Genomic DNA, 12,436 nt, shown 5'->3' with positions numbered 1-12,436 from the left:
ATCCTCAAGGACCATTTGGCTAATCTGGTTTGCAATATATCTACAATGAATATGCATGAGAGATATTTGCATGCAGTACCTTTATTGTATGCAAATTTATTTTGGATATCCTTAGTGCTAGAGCAAACAAGTGATTCTCAAGGACCAGGTTAAGAACCACTGCTTTAAAATATTACTTTTATAATTTCTGAAGAGCTGGATAGGGGGGGGTGAGTAGTTCCACCAATTGCTCAATGATGACACCTGCTGGCTAGAATTAAGGTGTAGATGTATCAGGTTCTGGAGGGAATCACGGTCTGTGGCCAGAGAACATTTTATAAAAATTGAATTAAAGTTCTTGGAGCCATTCTATACAGCAGAGGCTGGTTCCAGTTGAACTGGAAGCTCAAAGGAGCAGAAGAAAACTGCTGGGCTAGAAATCTGTCTAAATTTTATTTTGACAGGAACATCTCTTTATAAAAGAAGCTCGTATTCCTTACGTTTATCTGATAATTTTTATTTTTCTACACACTTGTAACATTTAGGAGCCTTTTTAGCAATTCTAGTCTTTTATCCACGTAGTACTAATATTTGCACACACCAGCACTTGATATTTAACAGGGAAGAAGAGGGGTCTTAATTAATTGCAGGAATGTTTGTATTTCAGCTTCAGAATTGGCCCGAACACCAGGAAAGTGTGTGACATTCAGTGCTATGGAGAGCCCCAAGGAGGCCATCAGTTCTCCCCAAAGCAGTAAGAGTGCGTGAAAGTATTTGCTAAATCTTTTATTTGTAGAAATAGTCATGTTGCAACTTGTTCCTAGTGCTTCAGGGTTAAAAGCTGCAATTACACAGGTTCTGTTCTGTGCATAACAGTTCATGGCAAGACTCAAAACATGTGTAAACTAATGAAGAGGAAATGTAAAGGATTGTCCCTAGACCAATTCCACCTTCTTAAAGAGGTGTCTTAAACTCCATGATTTAAAAAGCTGGAAATGCTATTAATAGGTAAATAGTGCTACTATAGTGGTCATTTTCTATATGTGGTAATAGAATGCTCCAAGAGCTGTAAAGGCCTTTTATAAACATTTTTATTTAAACAGGGATTTAATACCTTAATTTCCATTTTGTGTTTTGCATTGTAGTGGACTTATTATTATTATTATTATTTATTATTAATCAATTTTAACCACTTGAGATCAGTGATGAGACAAGGGTGACCTGATATTTGAAAGGATGCTAATGTCGTTGTCATGTTTTTTTGTACCAATGTGATTATGTATGTAGAAACTGTAAATCACCTAGAGCCTTGGCAATTAGGTAATTAATAAATATGAAAATAAAAAATACAATAAAATACTGTACCCTAGAAGCCAAAATATGCACATTTTTTCCTCAGTTACTTAGGGCGTGGCATTTCCCTAGAGAATTTACGTGCAGGGTTGGGAAAGCCCTAGCCGTTAAGTTGTTCAGTTGCCAAAAATTCAGCACCAAGGGCTGGTTCAGCGAAAGTTGTTGCCGCTGATGGCACTAGTCAGTCCTAGGAACAGCTGCTGGGCCTGGGAAGAGATGCTCCTGCCAGCCAGTAAGAGTCACCGGCTAAGCCTGGTAAGAGACACTAGTTGGACCAGATAACAGGCCTGGTCAGCTGTGTTAGCTTTTCTGAGCTATTGCAGCCTGAGGTTGGGCCTAGACCAACTTACAAATTGCACTAACAGTGACGGACAGAGATGTGCCAAATTGCTGTTTGGTGGGAATCTTTGAATTTCCTCCACACTATAGAAAGCATATTTTCACACGCAATGCATAAAACCATGGAAGGATTTATTTATTTATAACTTTTCTGTACCGAAGTTCAAATAACAGAGTTACTTATCACTACGGTTTACATTACAACCATAAAACAGACAGTAACAATAATTGTCTTACAATGAACAAGGAGAAAATAAACTTGGATACAACATAAGCAAGGGGAAAAGCTAAGTAATTGTCACCCTGTTTTGTTCCCCATGTAAGCTGTGGTAAGAGATCTTGCATTGGCCAGCAGCTCTAAAAGGTTTTGGTTCCTCATCCTTCTGCAGGCTGAAATGCAGAAGAAATAAAATGTAGAGCTGTAATCTGAATGAAACTATTTGCTATAATGTAAATGTAATTTTGCTAGTAATATAAAATGTAACTGATATCCAGAGTGATTATTAGTGAACGGAGGGAGTGTTTGACCTTTTAGACATGACAGGTGGAGCTGGAAAATATTTAACATACTTCGATTTGTTTTGAATTTAATAGAGCGTTTGACTTCAAACAAAACCCCATCCAAGGTCAGTAGAATAATATATACTTGTGTTACCTAAAAGAAGAGCTGGAATCATTTTATAGTGTTATGATGACGAGATTGAAGGATAATTTTTGTACCCTTCTTCTGTTTAAATGGTATCTGCTTACTTATGAGTCTAGTGAATATTTGACCTTTTTGTATAACCAAAGCCAGTCTAAAAATGTTATTTTCTGTCGATAAACGGGGTTGAATTAGGCATGCCATATGGGTGACATCATCAGACACCACCGAACATGTGGAAAGTCCTGTATAGGCATTGCCTCATGAGCCCCCTCTGTCTTTTGTTGTTCTGAGTTTCAGCACAGACGTGCACTATCCTTCTCTTTTTTTTTTTCTTAGTGATATCTACAGTATTTCAATTTTTTTCCCTGTTTCTGTGCTGCCTCTGCAGCCCCCCAGCCAGCACTTTTCAGTGCTATTAAAAAAAAAAAAAAAGTCCCACACAGATGGGCACGATATTTGCTACTGCTCACTGGGATGAGACTATGACCAGCCAATTGTTACCACTGTGGCTGAATGTCTTAAAAAAAAAACAAAACAAACAAACAAAAAAAAACAAAACTAGGATGTAGAAAATGGAGGAACTGTGCAAATCTCTAAAGAGCCAGATTCTTATTATGCTTCCAAGTGTCAAGTTGGGAAGGAGCTCCTGGAAAATTCCCCCCTCCCTCTTTATTTTATTTTATTTATTTATTTATTTTAGTAGTAGGCAGAATCCTCAGGATTGAGTAAATGTAAAAAGGCACGTGTCCTTGGAAAAACAAGAAGTGTTACTCTTTGGAGCTGGCAGCACAATAGACACTGAAAAGGCACAGTCTCAGTACTGTTGATGCACCATTTGCCACTGCATCAAGCCCTGGCACTGTAGATTCATGGAGTGCCACTGATGCATCGAGTCCTGGAGCATTTAATGCATTGGACTCCAAAGCACTTGACACATCAAACCCTGGAGCACCCAGTGCCTCAGCATTGACTTCCCTGATCTTTCCTCTATCCTGTATGCATTGGAGCTGACTGCTACAACGTCAACGCACCAGGCAGCAGTGTTTCCAACGCAGTTCTTCACTAGATCCTGAGTTCTTTCCATACATTTGGGAGGCTTTTCAGGGCAAAAAGGGATACGCTTCACTTACCTTTGCCAATTTCTAGGGCAATGTCCCTAACAGTTATTGGAAAAAGGCCTATGCCTAGAAACACCAGATCCCATTTGCTGTGTGCAGTCTTTAATCTCTATCAGGGCCCCAGGACAGATTTTACAAAGTCTAGAGGACATGCAGCATGTTTTCCGCCTGGTTTACAACGAGGATATTCTACCTCCAGTGCCTGGGCAGATGGTACAACAGCTCCTTAAGTCCAAGTGGCAGAGTTGTTGAAGGCTTTCTCTACATCTCTGGCAGCTAAAGACAAGGAAGATACTCTTCAACATCTCCTTTTTTTAGAATATCGGATTTACTCCCACAAGAAGGAATCCCACTAACACCTGACTGGACGAGTACTCCATCAGAACCTCCGCAGTGTGGTTCCTCGACATTTGCTTGCAGTGGAATTCAGCCAGTTGTAAGAAGTCCACCAGGAATGGACCCCTCTTTAGTTGCCTGCTTCATCTTTGGGGTTCTGGGTTAGTGTTCCCTCCCCTCTTGGATATGAGGAACATTTGAGGGGAATACCCTCCAATTCACTACCTGAGCCTCTGGAACACTTTTCTTCATTTCAGGACCTCTCATACTCTCATTGTTGAGGCAGAAAAGCTTTTGCCCGCAAAGTGTCCAAGTCTGCCCCAGTGAATGACAAGGTTTGAGATGGGACTAAATAAGATTTCTAGTAATTGACCAGAAATCCTAGCGTAACTAGAGTGTGAAGAGTTAATTTCAGGGACGACTGAGCAGCTTGCTGAGTTGGAGCCCTGATTAACCAGTCGTCCAGGTAGGGGTAGACGTGAACACCTTTGGTTCTGAGGAAAGCTGCGACGACTACGAGACATTTGGTAAAGACTCTTGGTGCAGACGCTAGGCTGAAGGGAAGCACTTGATATTGATAGTGCTTGAGGCCTACTAGAAATCTGAGATACTTGCGATGAGCTGGCGTTATCGCAATGTGGGTGTATGCGTCTTGAAGGTCTAGAGAGCAGAGCCAGTCTCCTCTTTGTAGAAGAGGTAGAAGTGATCCCAAGGTTACCATCTTGAACCTTTCTCGCTGGAGGTATTTGTTGAGGGCACGTAGATCCATGATTGGACGAACACCCCCCAATTTTGGGGAGATCAGAAAGTACCTGGAATAGAACCCTAGGCCTTGCTGCGAGTGCGGAATGGGTTCTATTGCTCCTGAGTGGAGAAGGAGGGAAACCACCTGGTCCAGGAGAGGAGAGTGGTCGTATGTTCTCCACGTCTGCAGAGGCGGGGAGTCCGGTGGTACGCAAAAAGAGAGTGGAGACTGCGGTCTGCTGTGCTGGCTGGCGTTCTGAACATTTGTGTACAAGTTGTTTTTGTACAGCTGGCATATCATTGCAAATTATTGGATGAAACAGCATTACTGACTTGAATATTTGAGCCCCTGAGGCAGCGACCAAAGAGCTGCGAAACTCGGCCTGAGTCGGGCAATTTTAGTTGACACGTCTCCGCATCAATAAAGGTTTTGAAAAAGAATCAGGCATCTATTTTTGTGTGTTTACCTAACGGTATCATAGATCGCCTACCCCTTTGCTTTCTTGGACCAAAAGTCAGCTAATACCCTCCCAGTCATTGGCATTTTTGGAGGCTTTGTTCGACACCAGGCAGGGGAGAGTTTTCTTAATGTCCGACCGCATTGCCAAATTACAAGGCCAGGTGAGGCGCTTAACTCCCCGAAGGTCTGGGATTACTTGAAGGTTCTGGGATCAATGACCTCAAAGCTGGAACTGGTTCCATGGGCCTTCGCTCACATGCGGCCTTTGCAGTCAGCCTTACTTTCCCGTTGGAATCTGGTTTCAGAACAGTTCCTCCTGCTCCTGCCACTGACGGAGTCCACTCGATCCAGTCTGGATTGGTGGCTAATCTCGGACAATTTGAGTCGAGGGGTCCTGTTAGTTTTACCGGATTGGATGGTGGTGACCACAGATGCCAGCCTCTCCAGCTGGGGAGCGGTTTGTCTGCAGAAGTCAGTCCAGGGATGCTGGTCTTCAGAGGAGTCTCGGTGGTCAATAAATCGCTTGGAAACCAGAGCGGTACGGCTGGCATTGGGAGCCTTCCTCCCGCCTGTCAGGGGGAAGTCAGTCAGGGTACTGTCCGACAATGCAACCACTGTGGCCTACATCAGTTGCCAGGGCGGAACAAAGAGCCAGCCAGTTGCTGCGGAAGCTCGTCTGTTAATCGCCTGGGCGGAGCAGAATCTGGTCAGCATAGCAGTGTCTCACATTGCCGGGGTCGACAACGTTCACGCGGATTTCCTAAATCGACGACATCTCGATCTAGGAGAGTGGGAGTTGGCGGACAAGGCCTTCAGCTCATCTGCGACAGATGGGACACTCCTAGCATGGATCTGATGGCGACGTTCAAGAATGCCAAGGCTCCGTGCTTTGCTCGCCGAAGAGAAACAGGAGCAGAGGGAGTAGATGCGCTGGCTCTACCCTGGCCGATGACTATACTACTTTACGTGTTTCCTCCTTGGCCTCTAATAGGCAACGTGCTCAGGAAGATAGAGAAACACCCGGCCGAGGTGATCTTGGTGGCTCCCGAGTGGCCGCATCGTCCGTGGTTTGCAGATTTAGTCAACTTAGCGGTGGAATATTCCCTGTGGTTTCCGTACCTTCCAAACCTTCATCAGGAGCGCGACCATTTAAGATATCTTCTGTTTCCTTCAAGCGGGATTAGCTAAGGGCTTGTCGTGTAGTTCCTTGAAGGTACAGGTGGTAGCCCTTGGTTCCTTGCGTGGTCCCATACATGGTGCACCGTTGGCTGCTCATCCTCATGTCTCTCATTTCCTGAGGGGGGGCGAAGCATTTGCGTCCACCGGTAAGCTTGCCATGTCCGTCCTGGAATCTAAACTTAGTCCTTACAGCTTTGTGTTCGCCACCCTTTGAGCCTCTGAAGAAAGCAACGTTGAAAGTGCTGGTGGCTATTTCCTCTGCTCGTAGAGTTCCCAAGCTTCAAGCCTTCTCTTGCCGGGAACCCTTCTTAAGGATTTCAGATTCTGGTGTGTCTTTGCGAACGGTTCCTTCCTTTCTCCTGAAAATGGTGTCTTCCTTTCATTTGAAACATAAGAAATTGCCATGCTGTGTCAGACCAAGGGTCCATCAAGCCCAGCATCCTGTTTCCAACAGAGGCCAAACCAGGCCACAAGAACCTGGCAATTACCCAAACACTGATGCAATTAATAGCAGTGGCTATTCCCTAAGTAAACTTGATTAATAGCCGTTAATAGACTTCTCGGTCCATTAACGGCTATTAATCGGTGGAGCTTCCGTCTTTTTCCAATCTGGATAGGTCGGATCCGCTCTCTAAGGTCTTGAGGAAGTTGGATGTTCGCAGAACTCTGTTGTGTTATCTGGAAGTGACTAATAGTTTTCGGGTCTCAGATCACCTCTTTGTACTCTGGAGTGGTCCGAAAAGAGGTAATATGGCATCCAAGACCATGATCGCCCGATGGCTGAAGGAAGCGATAAATTCCACGTATTTGCTACATGGTGTAAACCCTTGCCTGTCAGCCTTTGTGCACATTCTACAAGATCACAAGCGGCTTCTTGTCAACAGATTTCTCCGCAGGAAATTTGTAGAGCGGCTGCGTGGAAATCATTGCACATTTTTGCAAGACATTACCGTCTGGATGTTCAGGCTCCGGGTGCTGAGAGTGGGCCTCTCCGGATCCCATCCCAGGTAGGTGAGCTCTGGTACATCCCAGGAGTCTGGACTGATCCAGGTACGTTCAGGGAAAAAAAATTGGTTCTTACCTGATAATTTTCGTTCCTGTAGTACCACGGATCAGTCCAGAATACCGCCCGTTTGATACTGAGACACTCTCTGAAGCATAGAAATAAGGGAGAGTCCGCTCGTTTAGTGTTTGTTTATTTCTGGTCTGAAAATCTCTCTTGTTTACCTGGTTTCATGGCTTCGGGTCACAGTTGGGGTTAGTGATCCGGTTCAGTTTATGGTTCCTGTATATAGTTAGTTTGTTTTGGACCATGCTGCTTTGACACTAAGTAATACTGGCAGACTGTGGGTGGCACCCTGGTATTTATGGCAGTCTGTCAGAACTTTCTCTATCTCCATCTGCTGGTGGAGAGGCAAAACCCAGGCGTCTGGACTGATCTGTGGTACTACAGGAACGAAAATTATCAGGTAAGAACCAATTTTCTTATATCAAGTTCCTTCAGTTGAATATGCCAGAGTGATCAAAATTATGAGAAATGTTTTCTAAAGCAGTGCATTTTCAGTAAACATCTAATTTTATAGAGATGCTTCCTCATTGGATCTCTTGGTTTTATAGGGTAGAAAGAATGTCTTTGTATCGACCACTCCTCACAGACTAAGGAAGAGGCTGACAGGTTAGTACTATCTTTCCTAACCTGAAGGAAATATAAATTATTGAAAAAAAAAAATATTTTATTTTTATTTGTCCACCAGTGAGAAGATTTGATACCTTATTTTCTAATAAGGTGTTTCAGATGCATTTTTCTCATTATTACACAGTTTTCACACAGTGATCTTGTTAGTCATCAAACAGATTTGGATGCAATGAATTTGCTTTAAGAAAATTTGACTTTTATAACCAATGATGGTTTATAGAGTGAATTTTTAGGAGCCCTGTTCCCTTCAAATGATCCAGTTGAACTTTATTCTCAATAGACTTGATTATGTTGTCTCTGGTGCCAGCACATTTACATTTTTGGAAAAATGTGGTTTTGCTGGCCCTCCATTTAAAAATCATCAGGCAGATCATGTGACTGCATCCCATTTTCCTAGCTTCTATGTTGATTTCTTTGTCATTATTCAAAAGTGTTCTAGTCATTAAACTATAGCTTTGACTTTTGAGACTTTCATTCATCATTGTTCAAATTATTAAATTTTGAAATCCAATTTCTGGTGACTTCTGAATGTGTATGGTTTTAATCATTTTTTTAATATTTGTTTGTAAAATTTGGATTTCTCTAAACTTGAGTTACTACCTGAGGATCAATGATAGTGAAATAAACATAGAAGAAAATTTCTTTGCAATGAAATGTTTTTGTATAATTCAGGGATTTGGTGAGCCCGAGAGAAGTCTGTCCATTCTCCAGTGATGCTTCATGTTCCTTGCTTGACCCTATCTGGACCTGCGCATTCTGCAGGATCTTTATGATAGGCATGGGGATGAAAGTTTGAGGGCAGCCAGTGGCACAACAGTTAGAACAAAACTTCAAATTAAGGAGAAAAGAACGAATTCTGAAATATTGTAATTTTGAAAGCGTATAATGCTATAGTTCTAGCACCCTCTGACAGAGGGAAGCATTCAGTCTAGCTGACTTTTGTCAGGATAGTGGGGTGGGTTTCCTTCTGAAGTATATTGAAAGATCTGAGATGTTGAGACTTCTTTATTGTAAGAAGGTCCTATTATACTGCCTTTAAAATCAGTTACTGTATCTTTTAGTTGCTTTTGAAACTGAGTGTGGTGCAACTAAATTTTCCCTGTATGTACTCGGTCAGTCCAGACTCCTGGGTTTATGCATCCCTGCCAGCAGATGAAGACAGAGAAAGTTTAACTGACACTGCTTCATAATCCCTGGTGCCACCTGCAGTTCCTCAGTATTTCTCTGTCTCCAGCAGATGGTGGCTGGTGCATACACCTGCAGTTCTGTAGTTTGTCTGTTTCTTTTTCTTTTTCGAGCCTTCCTCCATTGTGGGCCGTGGGGTGCAAATGTGGTGGTCCAGATCCCTCCCCTTCATGAGGCCGCTTCGGTGGTTTGTTGGCTCTGCACAGCTGCTTTGGTATCTCTGCCTCTCCTGGTTATTTTAGGCTGGGCTGAGCTGGACCGCTCCCCTCAGCTTCAGGAGAGGGGGGTTCCTCACTGTTTAACATTCCTAAAAAAAAAAAAATAGGAGAAACAGAGGAAGCAGCTGGAGCTGAGCAATAAGGTTTCAGGGCTCAACTAGGTGGTCTTTATCCTTTTGGGGGAGTGTTTTTCGTGGTGGCGCTTCTGCTCTGCCCCGCCGCATGGTCATGGTTTGAGGCAGAGCCTACTGCGCATGTGGCATGGTTTCAACGTAATTAGACTACATCAAGCTGTGCTCGGCGTGCGTTTTGGGAGATGAAGGGCCGTCACAACTTCCAGCCCCGGTGAAACATAGAAGAAGTAGTGCCAGCCCTGCCACAGGTAGAGCTCCTGCAGGGGAAAGCTCCTCCTGCGTCTGGCCCTTGGGCTCCGACAACACAGGAATGGTGGCCATTTTAGCTTCCCCGGCGGCTTTAACCATGCCAGTGGAGGGGACGGGGGATTCTCCCCGAGACTTTCCCCAGCCCGCTGGAGGCACAGGGGGGCACAGGAGAGCCATTGCCTCTTGGTTTACTGGCTTCGAGGAGCGGCAGGATTCCGGCGTCTATTCTGCCATCTGCTCCCTGCACTTTTTTCCCAGAGTTTTATTTTGCTCCTACACAGCACTTGTTTTGCACAACAGGAAGGCCTTAGGTCCCAGCAGGCAGGGCTAGTACCCCCTCCATTGTCTCCAGGAGTCCTGTGTCGACTGTGGGGCCTGGTCAGTCCAGATTTTCTGAGATGCAGCAACTGATGGGCCCAGCTCAGGCGGACGACGATACAGATGACTGTCGATTCCCTGGAGACCCCCAGGGATTCGGGGGCAGCATTTGGGGCTTCTGGGTGCTGATCCGGATGCGGTTGACCTGGCTCTGGGAGACGATGCGGAGGCTGTTCCGGTGTCCGAGGAGGACGACCCCAAAATTCTTCATTTGTTTCAGAGGGGAAGAATTAGCTCCTCTGATTCCTCAGGTCCTTAGTGAGCTGGGGTTAAAGCTCCCTCAGGAAGACTCAGACATGGATGGGGTGGATCCAGTCCTGGATGGGCTTCAGGCCCCCCCCCTCCCCCGACCTTAGAGCTTTTTTCTATTCCGAAAGTGGACACGGCGGTGTTGCCTATCACTAAGAAGATGTCAATTCCCGTAGCAGGTGCCGTGGCGTTGAAGGTTGTTCAGAATTGTAAGCTGGAAGTCCATCCCAAGAGTGTCTTTGAAGTGTCCGCTCTGAGTTTGCAGGCAACCATTTGTTCCAGCTTCATGCAACGTGCCTGTCTGAGTTGGGTACAGCAGCTTCAGGATGGACAGACAAAGTCAGGTGTTGATGAAAGTAGTGCAGAACGCTTGGAGGCATTGGTCGCATACGTAGCGGACGCTTTCAATGATTTGGTGAGGACTTGGTCTCGTCTTATGTCCTCCACTGTGTCTGCCCGGCAGCTGTTGTGGCTGTGTAACTGGTTGGCAGATGTGTCATCCAAGTCCTGATTGGGTTCCCTACCTTTCAAAGGCTGTCTTTTGTTTGGGGAGGACTTGGAGCAACTGATCAAACAATTAGATGACAATAAGGTACACAAGTTGCTGGAGGATAGGCCTAAGACTAAGCAGTCCTTTCCTTCCCGGTCACGTTTTTCAGGATGGCAGGCGGTCTTGTCATACGAGAGGATCCCCAGCTTCGCAGAAACGGTTTTCTGGCCGTGGTCAGACCTGGGGGCAGTTCTTTCGGGGCGGTCGTAGGCCCTTCAGAGCTTCCACCAATGGGTGGGGTTCCAGGAGCAAAATCCTCCCAGTGAGACTAGGCCGGCCCACTCTGTCGTTCTTTTATTGGGGGTCATTTAGCTCGATTCTACAGGGAGTGGGTCAAGATCACTCAGGATCAGTGGGTGCTCAGTGTCATAAGAGAAGGTTATGCATTAGAATTTGCGCGGCCCGTTCACAACCTTTCTAGTCTTCCTCCTGTGGGTCAGTGGAAAAGCTTTGGGCAGTTTGCGAGACTTTAGACATGTTGCAGAACTTAGGGGCTGTGTTTCCGGTCCCTCTGGGCAAAGGTCGGTATTCCATTTACTTCATGGTTCCGAAGAAAGGGGGCACTTTTTGCCCCATTCTGGACTTGAAATGGGTAAATGCAGCATTGAAGGTTCCAAGATTTTGCATGGAGACCTTGCAGTTGGTCATCGCGGCAGTGCGCAATTGGGAATTCCTGGATTTGACAGAAGCGTACCTGCACATTCCCATTTGTCGGGATCACCAGCGTTTTCGGAGATTTATGGTGCTGGGTCAGCATTTCTAGTTCCAGGCTTTCCCTTTCGGGCTGGCCATAGCACCACGTACCTTCACCAAGCTCATGGTGTTAATAGCAGCCTTGAGGCATGAGGGGGTGTTGGTACACCCTTATTGTGACGATTGGCTCATCAGGGCAAAGTTGGGGACCATTTGTTGCACCGTGGTCCAGAAGGTAATTCATACTCTGGAATCTCTAGGCTAGGTGGTGAATTGGGCAAAGAGCTACCTAAACCAGACTCAGAATCTCGATTATTTCGGAGCTTGGTTCGATGCAAGGCAAGGTGTTCCTGACTGAGGAGAGTGTGTGCAAGTTACAGTCGCAAGTTCAGCGCTTGTTAATGTTGCGGGTAAGCCTGGAATGTTGTACAGGTTTTGGGTTCGGTGGCTTCAACTCTCAAGTTGGTTCCCTGGGCCTTTGTGCATATGAGACCATTACAGAGGGCTCTGTTGGTGCAGTGGAATCTGTTCTCGGAGGCTTTTCATCAGCCTGTGTCTCTTGATGCTCCTAAGTGGGAAAGTCTGTCTTGGTGGCTACAGAGGTCCAATCTAGTATGTGGTGTCGATCCGGAGGTTCCAGATTGGGTAATTAAGAAGAACATAAGAACATGCCATACTGGGTCAGACCAAGGGTCCATCAAGCCCAGCATCCTGTTTCCAACAGTGGCCAATCCAGGCCATAAGAACCTGGCAAGTACCCAAAACCTAAGTCTATTCCATGTTACCGTTGCTAGTAATAGCAGTGGTTATTTTCTAAGTCAACTACTGATGCCAGTCTTTCTGGTCAGGGAGTAGTATTCCAGCGACAGTCAGCCCAGGGCATGTGGTCTGTGGAAGAGGCCTCCTGGTTTATCAGTCACTTAGAGACCA

The 12,436-nt window shown here is 45.4% G+C and overlaps 1 protein-coding gene across 1 annotated transcript in view; it reads left to right on the top strand.

Annotated features, from left to right (window-relative positions):
- Nucleotides 1-12,436, top strand: part of ORC2 (origin recognition complex subunit 2) — a 91,446-nt gene that overhangs the window by 24,784 nt on the left and 54,226 nt on the right. The window contains 3 exon segments of the mRNA XM_029606219.1: nt 647-739; nt 2,266-2,297; nt 7,772-7,829. Of these exon segments, the coding sequence (XP_029462079.1) occupies nt 647-739; nt 2,266-2,297; nt 7,772-7,829 (183 nt within the window).

Source organism: Rhinatrema bivittatum, chromosome 6, assembly GCF_901001135.1.
Source record: "Rhinatrema bivittatum chromosome 6, aRhiBiv1.1, whole genome shotgun sequence".
NCBI lineage: Eukaryota > Metazoa > Chordata > Amphibia > Gymnophiona > Rhinatrematidae > Rhinatrema > Rhinatrema bivittatum.
This window is presented reverse-complemented; position numbering and strand designations above follow the sequence as displayed.